This window comes from Sprattus sprattus (genome assembly GCF_963457725.1).
Source record: "Sprattus sprattus genome assembly, chromosome: 9".
In the NCBI taxonomy this organism is placed as follows: Eukaryota; Metazoa; Chordata; class Actinopteri; order Clupeiformes; family Clupeidae; genus Sprattus; species Sprattus sprattus.
Window position 1 is genome coordinate 11,729,702 of NC_137928.1, and position 26,962 is coordinate 11,756,663.

The 26,962-nt window shown below is 46.1% G+C and overlaps 1 protein-coding gene across 1 annotated transcript in view; it reads left to right on the forward strand.

The window, feature by feature from the left end:
* Positions 1–14,515, forward strand: part of dchs1a (dachsous cadherin-related 1a) — a gene marked incomplete at both ends in the record, with an annotated part of 87,950 nt that extends 73,435 nt beyond the window's left edge. Inside the window, 15 exons of the mRNA XM_080844953.1 lie at positions 1–126; positions 752–848; positions 1,144–1,301; positions 3,467–4,316; positions 6,176–6,415; positions 7,208–7,333; positions 7,604–7,813; positions 8,015–8,881; positions 9,169–9,282; positions 9,377–9,588; positions 9,940–10,091; positions 10,391–10,521; positions 11,267–11,553; positions 11,658–11,799; positions 11,907–14,515. The exon at positions 1–126 is cut by the window's left edge and continues 62 nt beyond it. Of these exons, the coding sequence (XP_080701079.1) occupies positions 1–126; positions 752–848; positions 1,144–1,301; positions 3,467–4,316; positions 6,176–6,415; positions 7,208–7,333; positions 7,604–7,813; positions 8,015–8,881; positions 9,169–9,282; positions 9,377–9,588; positions 9,940–10,091; positions 10,391–10,521; positions 11,267–11,553; positions 11,658–11,799; positions 11,907–14,515 (6,321 nt within the window). The remainder of the gene's footprint in view (positions 127–751; positions 849–1,143; positions 1,302–3,466; positions 4,317–6,175; positions 6,416–7,207; positions 7,334–7,603; positions 7,814–8,014; positions 8,882–9,168; positions 9,283–9,376; positions 9,589–9,939; positions 10,092–10,390; positions 10,522–11,266; positions 11,554–11,657; positions 11,800–11,906) is intronic.
* Between the last annotated feature and the right edge of the window lie 12,447 nt (positions 14,516–26,962).

The following is a 26,962-nucleotide window of genomic DNA, read 5'->3' on the forward strand; positions in this document are numbered from 1 at the left end:
GTGGTGCAGGATGGAGGCACTCCTGCCCGCAGTGCCACAGGCACGGCCTTCATTACAGTGCTGGACGAGAACGACAACGCACCCTCTTTCTCTCACAGTCAGCCCGGTAGAGATATCTACACGCAGGTGAGACAGTGGGTTAGAGTTTGTGGGTGAGAGACAGCGAATATGATTGTGTGCGTGTGTGTGTCTGTGTGTGTGTGTGTGTGTGTGTGTGTGTGTGTGTGTGTGTGTGTGTGTGTGTGTGTGTGTGTGTGTGTGTGTGTGTGTGTGTGTGTGTGTGTGTCTAATGTGTGTGTGTGTGTGTAATGTGTGTGTGTGTGTGTGTGTGTGTGTGTGTGTGTGTGTGTGTGTGTCTCTATGTGTGTGTGTGTGTTTGTGTGTGTGTGTGTGTGTGTGTGTGTGTGTGTGTGTGTGTGTGTGTGTGTGTGTGTGTTTCTCTAGAAACTCGGGAAAAGATCAGAGAGACTGAATAATGAGCAGAACAGAGCAACATAACCTCAAAAATCAATCTTACCTGTGTGAAGCCCAGTTGCTTATCTCTAGTATGCAGGTCTTCTTCACTTTCTTCAGATTTCACTTTCCTCTCTTTTTTTCCACCATGTTGTTTTTTCAACCCGGCAAGCAAACGCCTCACGCCTTTGTGTTGTCCCATTGAGATATGGGTTGCCATGTGTTTTTCTCTTTTGGGATGGTAATCAGTGTGAGTCAATGGGACTGACATACTGTATTCCTGTGTTGCCTCATGTAGGTGATGGAGGGACAGCCATCTGGAGTGCTTATAGGAACTATACAGGCCAAGGACCCTGATGAGGGCGAGAATGGAACTGTTGTCTATTCAATGTCAGGTGAGTGACTGCATGAATGAACGAACGAGTGAGTGAGTGAGTGAGTGAGTGAGTGAGTGAGTGAGTGAGTGAGTGAGTGAGTGAGTGACTGACTGACTGAGTGGGTGAGTGGATGGGTGAGTGAGTGAGTGAGTGAGTGAGTGAGTGAGTGAGTGAGTGAGTGAGAGAGCAAATAAAAAAGTGAATGAATTTTCGGCAGACTGACTGAGTTTACTAAGCTGTTAGGATAAAGCAAGTGAGTGTGTGATTGAAGGTAGACATCTGACTGTCCTCCTCTCTGTCTGTGTCACCACAGGTCCCCGAGCGGAGCGTTTCTCCCTCAACCCAAACACGGGCGAGCTGCGCTCCTCCTCTCCCCTCAGCCACTCGGACCGGGCGGAGTACGCCTTCACCCTCACGACCATGGACAGGGGCCTTCCCCCCCGGAGCTCCAGCTGTGGCCTGCGCATCCAGGTCAGTGGAACAGAGCTGGACATGAAGGCAGCACAACACAAATGATCTTTACAGATGCGCCCCAGATGCGTGGGTGGACCAGAAGATTTTCTTCTTCTTTGTTTTTGCACCATAATGCTGTAGTTCTGTTTTAAGGGCTAAGGAGTTTTTTGTTGTAAATTTTTTGGAATTAATTTGTTCTCAATGATGGTCTTTTTTTCTATGATGCAGTCTCTCTCCAACTGCATGTCTTGTGGTGAGTTGGGCTGTCTGTAAAGAATCGTTGTGTTGACATGCATCACTGACAGAACGTTTGAAAAGTGTTTTTGCAGACAGAGTATGCCAAATTTAATGGAATTACTTAATTAAAAACTTCCACTATTGTGGTCTGAGAATCTGCCGTCTGTTTCTAAAGCTCAGCCCCGGCGTTCTCATTACCTCACCCCGAGTCTGTTTGGATGTTCACTGTCCTCGATTCGCCTGCACAGGATGTGAAACATTCATCTATTTCCCGTCTGTTTATTAAGGATGACAGGGATTATTTGACGAGCCTTGCACGCATTGAGTAGCGCTCATCTGGCCAGCCCAGCAGCACTTCCACCGCAATCCAGCCGGTTTCGGGAGTCTCGTCTGACTCTCCACCGCGTGTCTGTAACCCAGAAACAACAGGCGCAAGTATTTTTAGCCGTGTAAATGCAGGTGGTGGGAAAAGATGCAGCTTTCAACGAAGAAAAGCTCAGCTTTACCGAGCCCCCCGATAAAAGCTTAGTTCATGGGTCATTTTTTTTTCTCCGGTCTCCTCTGGAGGAGATAGTGGTTTGTGAAAGGCCTGGAGGGCCAGCGTGGCTGAAGCACTCCCAGCTGAGCTCTGATAAAGGCCAGCTGTAACCTGCCCCGCGATGGAGGCCGTGCCCCGTGACTTCAGCACTTCTCATACAGTAGCGTCCCCCCCCTTTGAAACACAAGAGCAGGCTCATATGAAACACGCGGTGGAACTTAATCAAGTTAATATTTCATAAACAGAGTCGGTAGCACAGTAACAGGCCCAGAGCCTCTGCGAGCCCTTTGCAGTAAATCTTAAATCCGGCTTTTTTGAGATCTGGAAAGTAGAAGCAGCCGTCCAGCAGAGCCCTGGCGCTTTAAATCATTACTTTACCTCCTGCTCTCTTGCCGTCCAAAGCAAAGAGCGGGAGTTAATAATTGATATGTAATTGGATTAAAACAGAGCAGCTTTGAGGGCTCTGTTGACACATCCCTTGAAGATGTCATCATTTTTTCTCAAAGCTTGCTCCAAGACTAGGGTCCAGCGCAGAGGAAGTGACCTCATGTTAATTTGGAGTTGGAACGCTCCCTGGCTTTTGCAATGGACTGTTTAATGTGGATTTGATTACCCATTGTCATATTATGTTGCACCAAGGCTGGTTTTGACTGTCTGCGGACCTGCCAGTGGGTACAGTTCACATGAAACAGGTTGTTATTTTTGAATGAAATCAACGCAATGAAAGAATAGGTCTCTTTGAAAAGAAAACGGACTTCGAAGAAAAGGACCTCCAAGTTTTACGCTGGCACCAGCCAATGCACTCGTTTAGTGCTTCATTTTCACTATAGTGGAACACACGTCACAGTGAGTCAATTACTGGTTTGGGATAAGGGGTGAGCTTTATTAAAACAGCGTGTCAACTATGGAGTGGGAGCTCTGTGCGTGTTTCCATATTAGGCTCCGAGGCGCATTTGCTTTGAAGTCGTGCTGATTGGCCCATCATGGGCTTTGTAAAAATGGGGGTGTTTTCTGAAGACTGTGCCCTGTATCCTAATATGAATGTTCTGACTATTTCCTATTCTGATTATGTTTACTTTAATCCTTTAGTATTTTTCCTGGCAGTGATGCCCCCTCTGATTAACGCTAGCAGGCATGTTGTTGGAGTCTGTAAAAACTGCAAAAAAAAGTTTTGTTTTTCATCCTGAGTGGAAAAAAAAGAACATAACAAGGGAATGTGGTCTACAATATGTTTTCATTTTCTAAGCTTCCAGTGGCTGTGGTGACTTGAGCATATTAAGGCATTCATTGTTGAGTTGAGTGGAACGTAGCATATCTATGAGGTTTGGCTTTGTAAAAGAGCCGTAGAACATTTGCCAGGGCAACTCTTGTTCCTTTCTAAAGTGTAAAGACCTGTTCTCTTCTGCAGGTTCTGAGCTCAAGCAAAGGCAAGGCCAAAGCCAACTCCCGATCAGTACACCTCACTTCCATGGAGGGTTCCAAACCAGGCTCTGTCATTGGCACAGTCAGGTCACATGACACACAGGAACTTCCTGAGTCTGGCCAGGTGACCTACACGGTGGTTGGCGGGACAGATCGTGAAGGCACGTTTGTGGTGGATCGACTGACGGGAGACGTTTACTTAGCGCGAGAGCTGGACTACGAACGAGACTATCACTACACGATACACATTGAAGTGGTGGACTTCTCCTCCACCCTACCCAGCAGCCACATGGTCTTGCTTGACATTGATGTACAAGACAGAAATGATCACGCCCCACACTTCCCCGAAGACCCCGTCACCATTGTCATCTCCGAGAGCACAGAGCCTGGCGTGCCTGTGTACACCTTCCAGGCCGCTGATGGCGATGGCAGCGGGCCTAACAGTGAGCTGTACTACACCATCCAGCAGCAGGGGCCTGGAGACCAAGGGCTCCTGAACCTCGACCCCAGAACAGGGGTGCTCTCCCTGGGCTGGCCGCTGGACCACGAGATCATATCCTCACTGGTGCTGGTGGTGCAGGCCACGGACTCGCCCCTGAACGCCAGCCAGCGGCGCTGGGGCTCGGTGACGGCTCGCGTGTTTGTTACGGACGAGAACGACAACGCTCCGGTCTTCTCTTCGCCCTCCGTGGTCAGCGTAATGGAGGACCAGCCGGTGGGGTTCGTGGTGCTGTACGCTATGGCACGGGATGCTGACCAGGGCGAAAACGGACGCGTGTCCTACCGCATCCAGGCTGGAGACTCAGCTGGAAAGTTCAGCATCAACCCCAGCACTGGTGAGTCTTTCATCCCCTCACTCATAACGCCACTAATGCGTGCCGTCCTTCTCAGTCGTAGAGAGAGCCGGAATGTCTCCCTTGCAGCAGTCCCCTCTCTCTTTCTCTCCCTCTCTCTTTCTCTCCCTCTCTTTCTCTCCTCTCCAGCCTCTAGCTAAACCCTCTACCCTGCCAAGGGCCCTGCTCACATGCTCTCAATCAGGTCTCTGTGTGTATCCATTCCCATGAAATATCTAGCTGAAAAAAAAAATAACACCATAGTGTCCCACACTCCACTGGACTGCTGGTAACTATTAAGACGTGGCCCACAAACTGCAGTTGGGGCTGTGAGGGAAGGTCTGCACTAACACCAACATGAGCTGTTTGAATCCACAGGGACTTTGTTGCGGTACCTAAGAAGACACGCGTTAGCCACCTCCCACCCCCTTCATCCCCCGTTCCACAGCCATGCCTCCAAGCTTCGATCAGGAAATACAACTCCCTGTCTCACTGTCCCTCAGGACACAAAAAAAAAGGATGAAAGAAGAGGGGGAAAAGAAACTCAGTCATGCATGTTAAACGTGCACAGACCACAGAGGGTTCTCTTCTGAAGGTGCTTTGAGCTGTGTTGGTCATTTGTTAAAATAATGACACAGTCAATCCTCGGAGCACCTGGTCTGCTCCCGTTCCGGCATCCGCCAGATGAGGAAGTGGTTTGACCCCTTCTTTGTTTTGGTTTCCCTTTTCCTTTTATGTTACTCGTTTCTCTACATTGCCCATCATAGAATTAAACGGAAAGTCAGAAAACTCAATTTGCTCCTTGACAGACCCGTTAGGGGTTTTTATTTGCTTTCGGAAATCGGTGTAATTTCAGTTCACCTTAAGCTAGCGTGTCTCTCTGCACTATTGACTTACGCGGAGCTAGCAAGGTCGTGAAGCAGCAAACATCTTCATTCCTCTCCCTACACCCCCATGTCTTATCAAAAGCTAGGCTTATGGGCAGGATTGTTAGGGAGTCAAACTGGCTGAAAACATTTGAGCCTGTAATTCTAACCAGATTAAGGGCTCAGGGGCAAGTTATCTCAGCACTCGGCAGATAGAAAGCGAACGAAAAGACAACAACACACACAAGAGGAGGAAAAAAAACAAGACTTTAAACAAAACCAAAAACAGCCCGCAGCACTGCAGCCTCTCCCTCCTGACGGTCGCGGCTAAGTCTAAAGCATGAAATCGAAATTGAATCAATGCAAGCGCAGCTCCCTTGCACTCGCCCGCTGCTTAGTCAAGCCGGGGTTAATGACGTGCTGAGGGTGCCTTTAATTTCATCGGGGCACGGCAGGCTGTGTTGTGTTGCGTGTCTAGAAAGCATGTTTACCCTTTTCTCCTCCTTGACCCCCCCTAAGGCTGTGGCGCTGTCTCCGTGGAAAAAACTCATAAACTGCAGCCAGATAGTTTGTTGCCACAGAAGCAGCAGTGGTGGTGGCGTCGGCCAGCGGTACAGTATGCAGGTAGGGCGGATCATAAAAACAAGAGAGAGAGAGAGAGAAAGGAGAGGGCTTAGCTCTGATCCTCCGCTCCCACGACAAGGTTGTTCCAGCTCCTCGTTTCGCACCTCGTTCCGTTGCTGCGGAAACGTGACGGGGGCTGCTCGTTAAGGCTGTTAACCCCGCAAATGACTTTGCACGCATTGCATGCGAGCATCGACTGTGGTCCCTCCAAAACTGCAGGCTTACTTAGCAGCGTGCCTACGCATTTGGCAAGTGAATGTCAGGCCTTGTTAGCGTCTCACGCGCTCTCCAACAGAAACAGCAGAAGTGCAGAATTCCAAGTTTTGTGCAACAAAATGTTTCATCCATCAATCTCCTTCCTCCACTTCCTAGGGTCTTTGTCCATCCTCAAGCCCATTGACCGAGAGGAACAGGACCTTTACAATCTGACAGTTATCGCCGAGGATCATGGGATGCCTCAGCACTCCACCACACAGGTGCTGTCAGTGCAGGTGATTGACGTGAACGACGAGGTACCCTGGTTTGAGGAGAGCCAGTATGAAGCTTTCGTCACTGAGAACCAGCCTCCGGGGTTCTCCGTGCTGGTGGTCACAGCTTCTGATCTGGATCAAGGTGAGTCCTTAATCATCTTCCCAAATTCAACTGAATTATATCACACACATAATAATTCATTTTTGGTGATTGCTGTGATACTATCTAGGTCACTAAGGTGACTCAAATGAATGCTTCTGAAGTGTCTGCTTTCCTCTATCTGCTGGTATGCAAGCAGAACACTCTACGTCCACTTAGTGTATGTGTGTGTGTGTGTGTGTTTGTTGGCACTCTGCAAATCACCAGTTGGTTCTAATTGTCAGTAAAACTTGCAGGCTGAAATAGGGACGAGAGGAGGGGTAAGAAGCACATTCTCCCGGACTTAGTCAGGAGCATATAAAAGAGAAGGATTATAAACTCTCTCCCCCTCTAACTTTCTCTACCACCATCACTCTTCCCTTCTTCTCTCTCTCTCTCTCTCTCTCTCTGTCTCTCTCTCTCTCTCTCCAGGAGCAATTAATGAAGTAAACAGGTGTCCGTGCCAGACTCGTTCTGGGTTAGCACGCAATCTGGCATGTAGGCACCAGGGGGAAGGTGATTGCGGCCAACTGCTTAGACAGCAAAATAAACTACAAACAAATAAAAAACTAGAAAAAAACAACCTGAAGAGCATTAAAAAAAGAAAACCAGGCATGCCGCTGTGTTTACTCATTTCGTGAGAAAACTCAATTGTGCCTTCTTTGTACACAGTCATGCGTCACAGGCACACAAGTTTTACCCCCCCGCGCCCTCCTTGCGCAGATGGAGGTAATTTGGGAAGTGTGACTTCCAGTAATTGGTGGTTGTCTCTCGTCTGCATTTCTCTCTCCCTAGGGACAAATGGCCGGGTAACCTACGGAGTGTCTGGTGAGGATGGCTTCAGTATCCACCCAGCAACCGGTGTCATCTCCACCACTAAAGCTCTGGACAGAGAGACCCAGGAACACTACACTTTGACAGGTACAACATTACCCCAGGCTGCAGGAACAGATTTGCAGTATAGTGGAAAGAAAACAGACTTTTGGCTCCTTCACTGAAGCCTGTCAAGATAGCATCCACTCGCCTAGTTTATGAATGTTGTGACTGGTACAGGTTCTTTCCATCACTTTCATTTTTTGTGTGTTTTCAGATCATAATTCTTTTTCCACTAAGTGGATTTGATTTTTTATGCCGTCCCTTCGCTCAACAGAAGCAATGTTAACAATGAGCCAATAACATTTCTTTCAACAGTCTATGCCAAGGATGGCGGACTCCCGCCAAATTTCGCCAAAGCTACGGTCAAGATCACAGTGTTGGATGAGAATGACAACAGCCCAGTTTTTGGCAGGGTGTACTACAGCCTGGAGGTGCCCGAGAACCAGGAGCCTGTAGCACTCTTCACGCTGAGAGCCACTGATGAAGACTCGGGAGACAGTGCAGAAATCACATATAAAATCACAGGTGATAATTACACTCACAGAAAGCCACACAGACAATCCTTTAATCCTAACAGACATTTCCCTTCTGCCATTTCTTCCCTGAATACTTTTCCTTAAAGCTAATGTTGCATAGTATACCCTTATATATCTGTAGGTGATTCTTACTGCTATATGTATAACTGCATAACTATATTTCCATACATTTACCTTCTTTTCTGTTTAGATGGAGACCCCATGGGTGACTTTCGTCTGGAGAAAAGTACAGGATTGCTGTCCACTTCCAGACCCTTAGACAGGGAGAAGAAGGCTAAGTACGTGCTGACTGTCACTGCCCTGGACCAGGGCATTCCACCTTGTAGCACTAGCACAGTCGTAGAGGTGGCTATCCTGGATATCAATGACAACAGCCCAGTCTTCCAGAGCAGTAGCTACACCATCGATGTCTCGGAGGACGTCCCTGAGAGCTCAGCAGTGCTGGAGGTAACCGCCAGCGATGATGATGAGGGCCCAAACGGCCAGGTTCTGTACTACCTCAGCCCGGAGGCCCAGGGCATGTTCTTGGTAGATGAGCAGTCAGGTCGCATCTTCACGGCTGGACCTCTGGACAGAGAGAAGAGGGCCTCATACAGCTTCCAGGTGTGGGCTTTGGACTCCGCTCCAGCTGCCCCCCGCAACTCCACCGCCAAGGTGACAGTGCACGTGCTGGACATCAACGACAATGCACCCTTCTTCGTGCAGGATCCGCTCGTCATCAATATCTCCAGCGCCTCAGGGCAGGGCCACCGCACCCTGGCCACCATGCGGGCGGAAGACAAGGACTTTGGGGCCAACGGCTCCGTGTTTTACCGCTTTGCCAACCCCATGAAGGGCTTTGCCATCAACTCACTGACTGGGGCCATCCAGGCCACGGAGAACCTCCAGGGGCTAACGCAGAGCCAACGGACCCTGATCGTGGAGGCCATGGATCAGGGCAGCCCGGCCCAGTCATCATTCGGGGTGGTTGTGGTGTACGTGCACGAGCAGCCATACCGCGGCATTCGCTTCTCACGGAACGGAAGAGACGTCAGTCTGCAGGAGAATGCTGCCGAAGGTGTGTTTGGATTTCATTACAAACTATTCAGGGTGTTTACGAGATATGTTGAGTGCTGTTTACAGCGTGTTATTTTAAGTATAAGTGTTTGTGTACTGTACGTGTTTTTCTGCATGAAGTAGTGTTATACTAAGTGAAGTAGTATTGCATTTAGTGTACCCAAGGTTCATATTTCCTGAAACCCTTAGGTCTGCTTATATGTGAAAAAATCTGTTAGGTCAAACAAGCAAGTTAGAATGTTACAGCTGTAAAACATGTTATAACATATTGAGTTTTGTTTTGGTCAGGTACTGTTGTTGTGCAGACTCAGGCCCAGTATCCTGATGGCTCTCGCTATGGCATTAGCTACAGTATCTTCAGTGGCAACAAGCTCCAGTCCTTTGGAATTAGTGCCACCACTGGTGAGTTAATGCAAAAGCACTCTGTGTGATTGACACCTGCACATTCACCATAGCTAACACATTAATTACCTTGGTTCTTTGCCATGTTGTCTAGGCGAGATCTGGATTCAGAACTCTGTGGGTCTTGACTTTGAGGAGACGCCCAGAATCCGTCTAGTGGTGAAAGCCGAAACCGCATCTTCCAGCTCCTTCATGGCTGTCAACCTGATTCTGCAGGACGTCAATGACAACCTGCCACGCTTCCAGCTCCAGAACTATGTGGCGTATGTCAGAGAGGCACAGGGCTATGATTACCCCATCATCCAGGTGCAGTAACCTGTCTCCCCCTGGCTTCACTGCTGTGGTTGGCTTTTGTGAACGTGTGAAGTTGTACCATGAAAACATACTTCTGCCTCAAACTAAGCAGATCTGCAGATTTTCAATGCTGCTGGGATGTGGTTTCACCTTGTTATTCCGAATGTTTGTATCGTCCCTGTTGAAAACACTGGCTAGGCTCTGCCATGTAGTCGAACCATGAAGTATTCCCCCCCCCCCCCACCCTCTCTTGAAACCAGAAGTTCCAAGTCTAATATTGCTCACTGGTTCACGTTACAATGGAACAGCTGTTGCAAATCTGCCTGTATTTTCATTTGCAATTTCCCTGGTAATTTCCTCCAGGTAATGGCAGATGACCTCGACCAGGGTCAGAATGGTCAGGTGACCTACTCTATAAGGTCGTCATCCATGAGTGGGCTTTTCAAGATCGACCCCGTGACCGGTAGCATCACAACAGCTGCTATCATGGACAGAGAAATCTGGACACATACCAAGTAAGAACATTGTCCCTTGACTTTTATAAAATTCATTTTATCATTTAGCATCTATTTTGACATGCCTAATTTTTCAACAGCCCGTCGTATCTCTGTTGCATTGTTTGTCCACTGTTTCCAAGACAGCTTCATGATTCATTCACAAACTTGTTCCAAAGGGCTGAATTGAAAAAAAAACATCTCTTCATAGACCATCCTGAAATAAGGGGATGATGTAATCACCAGATAACACGTTGTAATGGCTTGGGGGCAAAAGGATGAGATGAGGCTCTCATACGTGTGTTGCTTTCTCCCCCTAGGCTTGTCGTCACAGCGACCGACCGTGGGACCCCCAGGCTGGCTGGCTCGGCCACCCTCACTGTCATCATCGTGGACCTGAATGACAACAGTCCCACAATCCCCATGCCCCGCGAGGTGCGGGTGCCAGAAAGTGAGTGATACGAGCCGCACTGACGCAATCAAAGAGCCGCGTGCTCATACTCACTCTCCCTCTCTCTCTGGAACACATTGTCTCAGGTTGACTCAATTAGGAGCCCCTGTTTTTGCCAAGTTCTTCACAGCTCATTTCCTGTGTAATGCTGCAAAGCTATTGCATATCCAAGGGGCTCGCCAACATCAAAAATGTGCTCATGGTTTTTATACAAAATACAGTGATCATAGAGGTAAAGCTAGTATTACACTGACATTATGTGCAACATATATTTTAATGTCAGTTAAAGCAGCATAACAGATTAATTGCTAATCACTAATGTGATGCTAGCGGAGAAAACTAGCAAACCTCTTGAAATGTGCTCACTCTGACACTATGACAAAGTAGTTAGTCAACAACTGTCCTAACGCAGTCAAACATCAAGCAAGTGCAACACAAGACAAAGCAAGACGGCAAATGAGCTACTTACTAGTTCGGCATACAGTAGAAACCGGGCGGCTTCAGGCAAACCTGCAGAACGCAGTAATATTCCTACATACCCTGGTATGGAAATGGCACGAAGGGGATTCTTAACATTAAAGGCATTGTAGTGGCGCAATTTTTTTTAAGCTGTTATTTTAAGGTAAAACTGATTATCCTAACCCTAATCCTGAAGTACAATTACTGCATAATGCCACTTTAATCTCCACCTTCTAGAACAACCCATCTGATTTTTGTTTTGTTCTTATCTTATTTTTCCAAACAGACACAATGATTGGCACAGTGATTACCCAGGTAACAGGGAATGATGTGGACTCCGGCCCCGCCCTTTCGTATTCCCTGCACCTTGATTCCCATTCCCAGGGGAAGTTTGGTATTCATCGATATGGGGGTGGGGTGTCCCTGACAGCCCCCCTGGACTTTGAAGAAAGGACCTGGTACACGGTGACCATTCGCTCCTCAGACTCCCAGCATTATAGTGAGGCGAACCTTACAGTCCTAGTGGAAGATGTGAATGACAATGCTCCCACGTTTACTCAAGACCTCTACCAGGTACAGATTTGAGTTGTGGTACATTTTATTTTAATTTGAATGAGTGGAACAGAACTAAATAAACATTTTTTATTGGCAAATCTTAAGAGTATCTTTCATTGTAGGTGACATTGGCTGAACATTCCCCAGCTGGTAGTCCTGTCATCACCGTGACTGCCACAGACAAGGACACTGCAGAGAATGGAAGGATCTCTTACAGAGTGATGTCATCAACAAGAGACATTTTCTACATTGATCCTAACAACGGTGGGCAAAGTATACTAACTCTATGGGTTTTGTACTCTCAGACTCTGTTGCATATAAATACAGTGATCGAGTGCATAGTGTTTAATCAAATGTATGTGCTTTGGCAGGGACACTGTTCATCAACCAGAGGGCAGAGTTCCACTCTGAGCGTCCGTCCATCCTTGTTGTGATCGAGGCTCGAGATGGAGGCAGCCCTGCCCTGAGTGCCTTCACCACCGTCGAGGTCCGCGTGTCTGACGTCAACGACAACGCTCCCATGTTCCAGCAGTCCGAGTACAGAACCACCGTGTCTGAGGATGAGTTTCCCGGATCCACCATCCTGACCTTAGAGGCTGTCGATGGGGATATGTCCCGGGAGAACAGTGGATTTGACTTCGCCATTGCCAGTGGGAATACCGGAAACGCCTTTCAGATCGAGAGCAGCGTTCGCTTCCTTGAGGGCCGTGGTTTCCAGACAGTGGGCTCACTTATATTGGCTGATCAGCTAGACTTCGAAGCGTTGCCCAGCTACAACCTCACCATTGTGGCTTCTGATCGGGGCATCCCCCAGCGCAGCTCCAGTGTGCCGGTCCTGATCACTGTCACAGATGCTGATGACAACCCCCCAGCCTTTAGTCGAGCAGAGTATAGTGTGGTGCTAAGTGACAATGCCGCAGTGGGGACTGAGGTCTTGCGCTTGTCTGCCATTGACCCAGACTCTAACCCCAGTGGTGTAGTCAACTACGCGATCAGCTCTGGAGATGACACAGCCCTCTTCGCTTTAGACAAGAGGACGGGGGCATTGCGTCTCAGGCGTTCCCTGGACAGTGAGAGGCAGTCGTCCCACATGCTCATAGTCCAGGCCTCTGATGGTCAGGGTCACTTTGCCCTGGCTCCTGTCATTGTGGAAGTCAAGGACATTAACAATAACAGGCCCTATTTCCCCCTAAAGATGCTGACCGCAAGTATCCGTGAAAACCAACCACAGAACTCTTTGGTCACCATGCTACATGCTATTGACCAAGATACTGGAATGTTTGGCCAGTTAAGGTATTTCATGATGGACAAATCAGGCGATGGGAAAGACTCATTCTTAGTCAACCAGACCTCAGGAGAAGTAAGGGCCCGATTTACTTTTGATTTTGAAAAGGTAAATTCTTTCAGCTTTGTGGCTATAGCAATGGATGTAGGCAACTACTCAGCCACTGTCACAGTCCAAGTTTACGTGACTGGAGAGGACGAGTATGACCCTGTTTTCACCTTATCCGATCTAGCGTTTCACGTGCCTGAGGGAACCAAGAAAGGACAGAGCATCGGTCAGGTTCACGCAAAAGATGAAGACAGCGGTGTGGACGGTATTGTTCTGTACTCTCTTGCAGGAAACTCACCCTACTTTGAGGTCAACACATCCACAGGTGTGATATCACTGAAAATGGACAGTTACAGTAGACACGTGACGCGAGCAAAGAGGGAAACTCGTCAGATGACCCTGGATGTCATGGCCCACAGTCCCTTGGAAACCTCACGGGTGACCACAGCGAGGCTAACAATCGACGTCACACACACATCTTTTGGCCTGGCCGCAGACATGAACATGCTGCTTATTAGCATCATAGCGGTTTCCCTGGCCATGGTCATCATTTTGATTGTAATAGCTGTGGCGTTATTCCTGTTTCGATCCAGACGGCGGAAGGACAGAGAGGAGCGCGAGAGGATGTCCTGTTCTTCTGGCACTGTATTGCAGAAGCTCGAAGAAACTAAAGTCACAGGAAACGATCGAATATATCACCAGACACTGCCTGGCTATACCCCAGAACAGCCAGGCACTGGAGGGGGTCCCTACACCAGGGGTGGGTCCTTGGACCCCTCTCACTCCAGTGGACGTGGTTCTGCTGAAGCAGAAGCAGCTGAGGACGACGAAATTCGTATGATCAACGAGTACCCGCGAGTCTCCAGCATCTCCTCCTCCATGCAGGAGCACATATCTGCCCGCGGGCCTGACTCCGGGATCCAGCAGGATGCAGATCAACTCTCTGATATCTCCTGTGAACCAGGGATGGATGCCAACCAGTGGTTCAAAGGGAAAAAGCTGGGAAGCCTGAGCGGGACCCTTTTGTCCGGTCAGGTCCCAGTGTACCGGGATGAGGGTGGTGGTTACTTGGGAGTGGGAAGGGGGCTCAGCATCTCCCAAGCCAAAGACTATGCTTTCCCAGGGGACGGGAAGCCCACTGTGGATGGCTCCCTCACAGCCATTGTGGCTAGCGACGAGGAGCTAAGGGGCAGCTACAACTGGGACTACCTCCTGAACTGGTGCCCTCAGTTCCAACCCCTAGCCAATGTCTTCACCGAGATCGCCCGACTCAAAGATGAGAGCGCCCCCCCCAACCCACGGAGGCCCTTCCATCAGAAGACAAAGCCTGACCCCAAACCCAGGATTGACCCTCCTCCACTTATCACCAACGTGGCCCATCCAGGAGCTAAAACAGTGCTCGTAAAGCCTGCAGTAGGTCGGACTTTTCCTCAGCTAGCCTCCCTACGGCGGTCGCCCCTTAGCAATGATGGGTCATCAATTTCGTCAGTAGCCATGTCTCCAAGCTTCTCCCCATCCCTATCGCCCCTTGCTGCTCGCTCCCCAGCCATATCACCCTTTGGGGTCACACAGGGGCCCCCGGCCTCCCTCATCAGCACCACAGAGCACTCTTTAGAGCACAGTGAGGAGGCTGAGCTGAGGTTTTAGACTCTTTGGAGCCTCCTCTCTCTTAAGGACCTACCCCTACAGGAGCAGTGGCATCGACCAAGCCCAACTTTGAGCTGCAACTCAGTGCCCAATATGGATACCTTGTCTGGTGTCTGGCCATGTTGTTGCCTCACTGGCTGGCCAGGGAGTTTAAGGGCATGGTGTCCAATGTGGATTATATTTGGAAAGAGGACTATAGACTCCATTCTTAAAAACTTTCAATAGACATGCCTTTTGTTTGCACATTGAAATGGAGGAGCAAGCAGTGATGTCAATTTTTTACATGAACACTTTTTTGTATTATATATTTTTGTACTGATTTGTTTTTGACTAGAAAATGACATTCCTCTTGTCAAAAGGTTGTTATAGCCTCTGATTATATTTGTATATCTGTACATTTGTGACTGTAATCTTCGTACTGTATGTTTTGTGTTAGCCCACAGAATTAACAATTGATTAACTAATGTTTTCTAATATGTTCATGGAAGGAAGAAGCTCTTAATTTTAATTTCATACAATTTGGGGAATTTGATGTGTGTCTCTCTTGTAAATATTTATACCACTAGAGAGATGTATTTGCTGGAAGAACACGTAAGCTGCGTTTTGTAGTATTGTTTGTTTGTACATTTTCTTCTTAACCTTGGTGACGTGCTGCTTCCCTTTTCACTCTCACCCAATAATCGGCTACTCATTCAAAACAAAACAACCTACCCTGTCCTCAGTAGTCCAGATGTATATTTAAAAAAAAAAAACCTTCAAATCAAAGTATCTCATCAAATTATATTTTAAAATAAACCAAGAAATGCAGAAGGGACATAGGTAGGTTTAGCTTTGTGTCTGAACTGCAGTTGGCTAAAAAAAATGCAGGCTCTGAGTGAGCATGCTAGAGAGAGGGGGGGGGGGCAAGAGAGAGTAATAGAATGAGAGGAGGGGGTGAGAGAGAGGAAAAGAGCGAGAGAGAGGTTGAGAGTTATTTGAGGGGAAAGTATGTCCAGACTCTCATAATTTAACTACAACACTTAAAGGCTCTTTACTTTTACAGCTAATGGCAGCTACATTATGATTGAAAGACTTTAAACTCACCATGCCAGAATACAGTGTGCATAACAGCCTATTAGCACATGATCGCTCATAGTACCAAACAAAACACCACATTTATATACTCAAAAAACATAAATTGGAAGCGACATCTCTGGTTTTGAACTGTGGCCTGATCCATGCAATCGATATCCAACACAGTCTTTGTACACAGAAAACACCAAGTTGAAGATTTGCAGATGCTTGGTAGGAATCGATTTATCTTTTGTTCAGTGGGAGAGAGTATTGCAGAGGCTGGAACTGTGTTTAAGCCTCCATAGCACGTACGGTAATGAAATGAAAGTTGCCAAGTCTCCAGACCATGACCTGCAAAGCCAATAGCAGAAAAGTAGATCTTAGTTTGCCAATGCAATTTTTGTAAAATGTATTTGCCATTTAAAAAAAAGAAATCTAAGGCAGACATTTCTGATTCTGATGATCAATGTTTTTTTTTTTGTTTTTTTTTCAAAGGGTTTGTTGGGTTTATTGCCTTATCATAAATGTGGTGCTATAGATTGTCCTTAAGTGAATTCAAAGCCTGTGCCATTTAAGTTAAATCCTCCATTCAGATCCTTCTTAGGCCATATGTTATCATAGGTCATGTTATACCATTGAAATGCCTTAGGTTGTGTAATCAGATTTCACTGTCACTGTGGGAACATTTCGGCTCCATCTTTGTTTCCACTATAATCTTTATATCGCTCTTGCCAGAAAGAACAGAGAAGTTCATTTTAGGAAGTTTCTGGAAATGTCTGTCAAAGACCCCATGTGTACAGTTGTATTTATTACTACAAAGGCTTTCTGCCATGTACGGAATCTGGAAATATAATCGTCTTAATATTTCTTCTGGAAATGAGTTACAAAAGAGTTGTAAAAACAACTGGCAGCGGTTTAATTGTTAACAAGCAAGGTGAAATAAAAAGTAGTGGTAAATCCCTCAAAGGAAAACAATTATAATAATTGGTCCAAGGTCGAAATAACATTTAAAGAAAGCCTGCTATTGTCTTCATGTCTTCTTTTCAGTGCAGAAGAGCATTCATCTGTTCCAGCAAAAAGCTGAATTGATTTCAAATTCACCTGTTTCCCGTAATGAAAACAAACAAAAAACAGTAACTGTGAAATGTGTTTCAGAGTGAACGCTCTCTCTCTCTCTATCTCTCTCTCTCTCTCTCTCTCTCTATCTCTCTCTCTCTCTCATTCTTTCAGTATTTCTGATAGAATTTTTGATAAAACAAATGTAGCAGTATTTGGTCATTTGGACGGAGATTTTCATTCACTCATGCCTTGTTGTTCGTTTCTTTTTTTCTTGTCTCTTTTTAAATTGGAATCCACGATCTACTCCCAGACTGAACTCCACAGTACCCCGGTGGAGGAAAAAAAAAAGTTGTTTTATTTGTTCAAGTGCCTGATTAAAACATATTTGTAATTACACTGTCTCAGTCTTCTTGAACCAATAACTCTCAGACAACAAAGCATCGATAAATGCAACCAGGTCAGGAAGTGTAACCCCTACATGACCCAACCCCTGTAGTCTCAAGTTCCAATCACCCCATGAAGATATGTCTGTAATATGTCTGACAACGCAGTCTCTAAGAAAATATTTACAGGCAACAACTGACTCAGACCTTAAATCCAAGCAATTTTCTAGGGAGGGATAACCCTGCTCTTGATACCAAACCATTTAATTCAGTGTTGTATGCCCACCTGTTTTGCTTTGAATTAAATTACATTAAGCTTGGACTTTTTAAAGCCTTTGACTTTAAGCCAAGACAGACCTGTGCTGCATCCAGTCTGAAGTCTCCTCATTTACAAAAAAAAAAAAAAAAAAGGGAGAGAAAGCAAACGTCTGAACTTTCGGAGAGCTCATAAAGAAAGGAATGGTAGCTAAGCCTGGGAAACAGAAGAGTGTCAGGGGCTTGAGCCCCATCCACTAACTGAACTCCAAATGGATTCCAGATGCACCGGTTAGAAGAAGATGGGTCAAATAAAGACGTAGAATGTATTGTTTGTGACTGAAATAAAAAGACACAAGAGTAATTTGTGCTAAGTCTATACCTCAACGCGCCTCGCACTGTGGACTTCTTTTATCATGCTAGTGGCAACAGAGGCGGTAACCTGAGGTTTCGAGTTAAGATAATGATATACTGCGTTTCATGAGTCTTCAGGTATTCGTACAGTGGGTCTCATAGCAGCTAAGGGAGGAATAAAACAACATTCTCTCCGGAGCCGTCCTACGCGCTGGGGTTGAGGGCAAGTGAAGTGACTCTTCCCAAACTGTCATTCTTTCAGGGTGAATATATGGCACTGGAGATAGGCGTCTTCAACTGAGGAAACCCGGGTCTTGTAATTACTTTAGCCTTCAAAGGTCATTGTCCTAAATCAGCCCTAACCTCGCTGCACGGGGGAAAGCGGGAGTAGGAATTGGCTTCTGCTCACTACAGCACTCGGAATTCTGGCCTAGTGAAGCGCATGCAAGGGGGGGGGGGGGGGGGGGAAGAGAACACCTGAGGCAACGGTCTTCCAGCTATTAAGCAGATATACAGTTTGCCAGGAGAGACAAAGACACACACCCATTCCAGTTCTCGTGGCTTTTGAATGTCAAACATCTGCGTCTGCTGAGAGGATTCTGCTGAGGTCTGTTGAAATCAAACCACTTACTGTGTATAGCTGGTAGCACTTCACCTAAGATTCACCGTGTGTAGGGGATTAGGATGCTAATCATAGTTAGACAAACACTCTCAATAAGTTGTTAAACCCAATGAACCTTAAATAGAGCTATGTATGGTAATACCTTCTCAGGATTCATTATACACACCACGATTAAACAATAGGTTTAAATGGGACTGGGCTCATGTAACAAATGAAGTTGCTTCTTGGTCAAAACACAGAGCTGGTATGTCCTCTACTGAGATTTTGTGTGTTTAGACACTGGATATAGGCTGTGTATATGGAAAACAACAGAATAGGATGGAAAATCAAATAAAAATGATCTATTGTCAACACCCTGCTGCTTTGCATAAAATATTCCCGCTGTTCCCAAGACTCTCAGGCTTTGTTTGTTTAAATTAGTGCCATGTGCAGAACAGACCCCAAATGTAAAGCTTTTAATCTCATCCTGAATACTTAGACCATAGTCGTTATCATAAAAGGTTATGGAAATAGTGTGGTGTAGATCCATGCCCGTTTATATTCGCTACCAGTTTCCTTTACATTGGCTCTACTTGAAAGTCCTTGTGTACTTCTGAAGGTTAATGTACATCGTGTCTCAGCTCTGGCTTTGGTCGAAAAACCAGAAATTGGTCACGCATTGCTTGAAGTGGTGGAGGAGAGCGGGACTGCAGATGACTTTTTGTTCAGGCTGGCATTAAATTATGTCAAAGTCTTCCAAAACCAACAGTGCGCTGCGCTCCTACCTGAATGTGTTCCATGATTATGCGCAACCCTCAAAAGTTATCAATGCATCAGTCCTATAGTCATATGTAATCACTATCAGTGGAAGGATAAGTCCTTAAAAGTCAGTGTTAAAAAAAACATCTCTGGCTAGCTCTCTCCTTTTCTCTTTCTTACATTTTCACTAATCTATGTGCATATCAGTGTTTTTTTGTATGTTTGCTGATTATTCATGCAGTTATAATTTTCTATAAAAATATGCCCAGAATATAGGGTCAGTTGAGGAGAGAGCTTTGCTTTGGTCAGCCTGTTGTTGCTGGTTTGCATTGCGTCATCAAGCCAGGCTAGCAACAGAGTGCTGGGGGAAAAAGCATCACATTGGAGCATAGGGCACTGAAACCAGAGCAGAGGGGTCTGGCACCGCGCATCATCCCAATGTGGTTGAGAGGTAAGATAGAGTAACACAGACCTAAGGAGTTCCTTGGTAACATGATGCAGGTTCACTCATAGCCATTTGTCAGTTGTCGTTGATGGTGATTGCGTCATCTTTTGGAAGGTCGGGGAGTATGTATGTGTTTGAGTGTGTGTGTTTGTGTATGTGTTGAAAGACCCACCTGGGAGCATCACCACCCCACCCCCACCCCAACCCAAAAAATGAAAATAAAATAAATAATGATAACACAGCGAACAGTATGTTCAGCAGTCTTTTTGTGAGACACAGCCGACCCCTAGGGATGCGTTAGGGGGTGACCATGCTGCTATAAGATGAATAATTCGTCGGGAGCCAAGTCGTCACATCACACACAGTTCAAATTAAGGGGGCCTGCGGTCAGGCCCCAGTAGAACGTATCATTTTTACGTCAGCCGGGGGGAAACACTCGTGGAAACCATCGTTCACAATGACGGCAGGCAGCCCCTGCACTGTGCATATGCCACGGCTGTCCCTGCTCACAGTGGCCCCTTTGTTTGTGAACGAGCCATTGCTTTCACCCCAGTGGCCCCCGGGCTACAGTCCTCTGAGACCTCTGCTGAACTTAAGATATCGCTTCCTTTTTTCTGCCTCCCTAAAAGAAATGTCTTTGTGAATCAATGGATGCACTCAGTGAAAGGTTTTACACTGTTTCCACTCAAGGAGCATTACTGATTATTAATGAGAAAATGACATCAACTTCTGTGTTTTCATAAGGACGAGAAGGTGCTAGGGAACACTGCTCTGCTTTTTGTTATAGATCATGCAGTGTTTGTTAAACAACTATCATCAGGAGAACAATCGCTCCTAAATTCTTTCCATTCAGCTCCTCGGGTGTCTGTGCAATACCAAGTACCATAAAATCAGAGTTGTTTGTAGCAATTGTTTATTGGCTTTTGATGCGAGATGGAGCTCATTCATTCAAACAGAAACAGATTTTTCTTTTTTTGCTCCAACATTCTGGACAACATGATCCCAAAAAAAATGTAGGGCTATTCTGTGTCTAAGTTCAGAATTTCCACTGGTGACAACATGCTGGAAAACCCAACACACGTCCCTGCAGTCGGTCATTATATTTAGTCGGTAATTATTTTATCGGCTTAAAAGATTGAACCTTTTTTAAAGATTTTTTTTTCGTGACTCGTCATAATAAAGGTCGCAGAGAAAGTAACCTTTCGCTCAGTCCTTCCAGGACCCCTTTCATGCATCTCGACAGCGGGAGACTGGTACAGCCTTGAAAATATAATGACTAAAACGACTGGTGAGTATAATGGCTTTACCATGAGTGCGGTCGAGAGGGCCATGCCTTTGTAGTATCTCAAATTTAAAAAGGCACCGTTCTTATAATGACATCCACCAAGTTGGGTGGGTCTACAGTATGATAGTCACCATCCTTAAGAGGCCAACAGTAATGATTAACAAGCCAGGCAGAGTGTATCAATAAGAAGACTAGACTTCTGATCTAGACATGCAGCGTAGCAGACATATAACAGTATTGGGGGGTCTCGTGGGTGTATTCAGTAATGGCATCTTTGAGGAAGGAAAGCGGTGTGTAATATTGTGAGTGTGTGTGTGTGTGTGTGTATGTGAGTGTGTGTGTGTGTGTGTGTGTGTGTGTGTATGTGTGTGTGTGTGTGTGTGTGTGTGTGTGTGTGTAATATTATGTGTGTGTGTGTGTAATATTGTGTGAATGTGTGTGTGTGTGTGTGTGTGTATGTGTGTGTGTGTGTGTGTCTGTGTGTGTCTGTGTGTGCGTCTGTGTGTGTGTGTGTGTGTGTGTGTGTGTGTGTGTGTGTGTGTGTGTTTCTCAGGGTGAAGGGCTGCTGAGCTTGTCTGCAGGCTCTTTGGGGAGGGGATCAGCTGAGAGAGAAGGCCCCACTATCCATTTCAAATGAGGCCTGAACTGGAGCGGCTGCTTTCCACTGCAGCGTGGATTACACTGTAAGCCTCCCATACCTGCAACTCTCACGGCAAGCACCACAAACATACACGCACACACACACACACACACACACACAAACACACACACACACACACACACACACATACACACACACACACACACACAATATTACACACACACACACACACACACACACTCAATATTACACACACACACACACACACATACACACACTTTCTCTCTCTCTCACACACACACACACACACACACTCAGATCCTGAGTCCGGAGCAGCAGACTCCTGGGTGAGGCTTCAGCCCCATCCTTTACCAGAATGTCTCTAGAGGGGCTTCTGTTCCCCCTGTCCCCCTTTCCCTCCTCCTCCTCCTCCTCCTCCTCCTTCTCCTCCTCTGTGTTTTCACTCTGTTGTTTTTTTTCCTGCTTACTCTTCAAGGTCTTGCCAGGCTAGTTGCGTGACTAGGAGGAACGAAAAAAAAAAGTCTTCAAAAACCCACTGGCACGCGATCCCTAATCTATTTTTGGAGAGTGTTTCGTTCTCCCCCCCCTCCTACTCCCCCCACCTTCTTTTTGGTAAAAAACACACGCTCACATGAGAAAAAACGCCCATCAGGGGTAAGGCAGCCAATTGTAGAGTAAAAAGGGGGTCTGGTTCTCATTTAGCTAGCCCTGCCTGCTGTCCTGTGCTGCCAGTGTCAGAACCACAGTGGCAGGCAGAGAGAGAGAGAGAGAGAGAGAGAGAGAGAGGGAGAGAGAGAGAGAGAGAGAGAAAAAATGGGAGGGAAGGAGTGGAGATAGGGGAGGAGGGAGATATAGCCTGGGAGAGAGGGGAAAGTGGTAGAGAGATGTGGACTACTTTGACGAGGGAGGTGAGCTCAAACCACCGGCTCCAGTTTTCAAGCACGCATCCCAGGCCTCTGTCACCTAGCAACCACCACAACCTGCTTCTCATTAGTTGGCCAGCTGCTTGGTTTAGAGGCTCCCATGCTTTGCCGTGTTTTCGTTCATTTCTCCCCCTTTTTTTGCTGCAAGGCATTTGCCTATAAGCTCCAAACTGTGCCATGATGATCCTACACAGTTCCTTCCCATTGCTCTTTCCCACACCCATTTCCGCAACACGTGATGATTTTATGCGAGCATTTATTTGACTCAAAGCACTGTTGAGATATTACTCGGTTATCGCTTCTGCTTTACCAAAGAGTCAGATTTCATTACTAGTGGGCTACCTGATTTTAAGTGAATGGATGGAGTGTACACTGAAGTAGGATCTTCATGAGGCATGGTCTACATTTTACAAGAGTTTCCTCTTTGCTACTTGAAGTTTGTCATGTTGCGGTAAAATATTCACAATTATGTCTTTCGAAACAAAAGCTTGTGTGTCAGATTGGTCAAGACAGAAATTCAAAAGCCCGTCCCTTGTAAGCAATGTTTTCCCAGTTGCCTGAAGCGAATTTCTTCGTCATGTCTTCAGACTCGGACTATTTCACGAGACCATGAATAAGCCAAAGATCATAGTTCTGATGAGGTAATTGTTTATGGGGTCCCTGAGATGGGAGGGTTTCGAAGCTGACTGGAGTTTTTGGCAGAGAACCAGGCTGTTCCATGGCGGCTCTATGTGCCAGATTAGTGGTGAGGATTCCACAGAGGGGATGAGCCACCGCAGTCCGTGGGGTGGGAGTGAAAAGGGAGATCTTTGCGGTTGGGGAAGGATAACTCTCCTCAGGGGTGAACCAGCACCCTTATGATGCTGTGTTTCCCCCAATGTGAGAATCCATAAGGGTGTTCGTATAAAACTCTTCTGTGCCCCCCAACCACCACAGAGACACACACACACACACACATGTACACACACATGCACACATGCACACTCCCCTCATGAAATCCTCAGAAACCACACTGCCCTCAACTGGCTCTGCTAAGTCAAAACAAATGTGTCTGGGAGATGGTAATTCAGCATTTGAAGTCAAGAGGGCTGTTTATACTCCTTGGTTTAAACATCAGAGCTTGGCTCGCTTCACCATTTACTCTGATTATTTTTTCAACTGCCTTCCCTAATGACCAAAATTTCCATTGCTGGTGTCATGGAGTTCAGGGCAGGGGCTTATTTCTTCAGAGAGGATGGCTACATGAGATTGATCAAATCCCCCAGTATGAACACCAGCCTCCTGAGGATGTTTGTTTCAGGTGTGCACCGTGACAGGTTAATATAATGTTTAGGTTTCTGTGGTTGTTGCCTGCAGCAGTTTGGTGCAGGTCTGGTACATTTTGTAGGCCTGCCACACAAGAAATAACAAATGCATCACTTCAAAACCAGTACATCTACCAAAGCTGTCACAGCAGAGAAACGATAGCTATTCCCACCACGGTCCACTGATCAATCATACATTTTACCATAACAAAGCGCAAGTTGACAAATGATTTTAGTCTTGGGTCTCCCCTTAAAATGTTAGCCTCTTTGAGGGCCTTTTTGCTCTTGAGTCTCTGAAAAACAAGTTATTTTATTGTCACATTGTTTTTATTGAGTAGCTACCATGTTGATCTAACCTTGCTTGCGAGAGCCGGGGTTATTTTCTTTAGTTCTCTATCTCCATGGGACCCTGGCGCTCGGACTGGGCAGGGCTTTTTCAGGAGAGCCTGAGATTGATGGAGTGCACACGGACGGCTTCCAGCTCCCTCTATGCAATGGTGCTGAAGAGAAGGCAGAGAGAGAGAGAGAGAGAGAGAGAAAGAGAGGAGCTGTTTTGTTCTCGGCTAGGGTTTTAAATAGAGACCAGCCATGAGGAGAGCTGGACATTTCACACGCTGACATCCTGACAGCTATTGCTCCCCACCAGTTTGGACACACAGCCCCTGCCCGTTGGCTAAATCCTCTGGTTCTGTCTGGGATAGTGCGGAAATGGACGGCTTAAATTTGGATTTTGGTGAAACAGGCCCCTTTTATTGCCTGCTACCACATTCTGTCCAGGTGGTTACCTTCAAATCACACTCTCTCAAATGTACTGTGTCCCTCTCTATAGAAACCTCACTGAAGCTCGATCCATCTCTAACGGCCCTGTAGCTTTTGGCTCTGCCCATTGACAGTATGAGTTAGTGCTCCGTCTCGACTCTTACATTAAGGGTGGCAGAGAGTAAGCATGAGGGCAGGTTCTCTTAAAACTCTTTTCAAACCTTTTTTGTGTCTCGCATACTTGCCAGACTACAGTTTAAGGTGTCAATTGATATCTGGCTATTGTTTCAAAGTAGCATACCAGTAAGGAAACCGTTGTGCTCTTATTGTGACTCTTATTTATCTTGATGTATCTTCCCAGTCAACCTATGGAGATTTGAGGCACCTAATTATCTATACAGCTGCATGAACTTTTGCAGGATCTGTTGGTTAACAGCCTTCTTCAACCAGGATATGTGAAGATGTTTGCAGCATCTGCTCCCAAACTCTTCAAACTTCAAACTGTGCTGCCGATGTTACATCGCATTTGCCGTGAAGAAGTCTCTGAGCTGTTTAGCATGTAGCCACCACTTGTGGCATAACAGCCGAGCCCCAGAGAGCACTTGGATCCTAGAGTAACTCTCAGTTATCTCCACACCATCTACAAGCATAGATGGATGTGTATCACCAACACGAAAAAAAACTAAGAAAGTAAAAAGCCTCACTGGCAGCAGCAACTCACTTGACCCAGGGAAGTACGTTAAACGATTTCTAAACGTTGTTTTAAACACACTCCCTTTTAAGGTCATGGTTTACATTTTTCAGATGCATTTTTTCACTGCTGATGGCCAAGTGGTGTTAACAGGGTAAATATGGACATGTTTGTGCTCTCTCTTTCCAATCCTGATGCAACCCGGTGGTGGAACAGAGAAACAACGAATCTGCCAATGAGGGATGAAGGCACTGACAACTTCCATCGGCTTGCCTAGATTTATGACAGGCTATTCCCGAAACCACAAGAGATGCTTGTTTTTGTGGAAGACCAATGTAAATGCGAACATGATTTTAGCATGGAGTTGAGATGTGGTGGGAACCAAATGAAGGCTGTCATAGTCAACTTTGCTCTCATGGAATAATAGCATTCTAGAATGCTTAAGTACACTGCTGGTTCCTTCCATAGACCTGGTAGAAGTGTTTAGTTTTCTCATTGAATGTTGAGATGAAGAACTCTCTGTGGAAGGGTTTTCCTTGGGGGAAAGAGTATTCCTTCCTACCGACTTACAAGGAGAACTTTGTGGTGGGAAAAAGTATATTGTAGAAAGCCTAGAACTTTCGGCCTTTTAGATAACCCATGCAGAGCATTCTCTCTTTTAATGAACACCCAGGAACCCTTTATGCGCACAGGCATGATGAGATGAGAGTCGGCTAAGCTAAGTCTTTGCTTGGGATGGATTTCATTTCGAGGAGGGTTTGTAATCTGTCTGCTCCTGTTCTCCGTGTAACCCAGGATCCCTGCTTCTTTTTTGCAGATCCTCCTAGCAAAGAATGGATGCCCCAGCTGTGAAAGACATTGTCTGAACTATAACTGATTAAAGGTTTCACAATATAGAACATTTGCAGACAGACACTGCATCTGTTTGCTATTTAGAATGATCTGTGATTTGTGAGAGACGTTATTATTGAAATATGCTGAATGAAAGCCAGCTGACTATTAGACCTACCTCACATGCTTTGCTATTATAGTGTCCAACACTTAAAGTGATGTATGGTGTTTTTGTATGAAGTATAAAGGGAGTATGTACTGTATGTATACTCCAAAACAAAAGATTGGGAGTGCAACTTAAAACATGATCCCTAGTGTCTTACGGTCTGCAAATAGCAGCTTTGCCATGTCAGGGCCTATCAAATGAAAGAAACAGAGTAGTCAAACGTAAATATTTGCATCCTTGTAAATCAATTTGTGGCAAGCCTCAGCGTCTCAGCAAATTGTGCTTTGTGTGTAAAACACACTATTATGCATATGTTGTGTCTCGAAACGTCCACTAATTTAAAACACAGATGGTTGCTTCTTCAGTTATCCTCACCAGAAAGAGATGTCAACAACCGCAAATGAGTAACATGTTTTGAGATGAAAGTTTACCCTGCGCTGGATTTTCATCTGCATGATTATGAAAATTAGTCCAGTGTTTTGACAGTTCATGCCTGTTGCCAACCACGGCCTGTTACACTTCAAAGCACTCACATTTAGGCATATTCAGTGCATCAGGTTCGCACAGCAACATGAATATGTTATACAAAAACAATCGGAGTTGCAAATCAAACGTTTAACCGCTGAATGAAGTAGACAACCGATAATTTGTAATTCATAGCACTAATCAACTAAGCGGCCGTTTTACTGTTGAGATGTGTACAAATGATCTCATGTCAGTCTTTAACCCAGTCGAAAGAAATCCTTCTGAGTGTATATAGAAGAGCTGACTGTGCCCACTGAGCCTGTGTAAAAAAAAAATGCGCTACATCCTAGAATTTGAGCAGTACACAATTCCCCTGGTAAACATGGAGATGAAATACTCTGCAGGATGCTTCAGATGTCGAAAAAGCATTTGCTACAGTTTATTCCTTTTGCTATTTGAAGTGTTACATTTATGATTGCCAGCACAATGCCT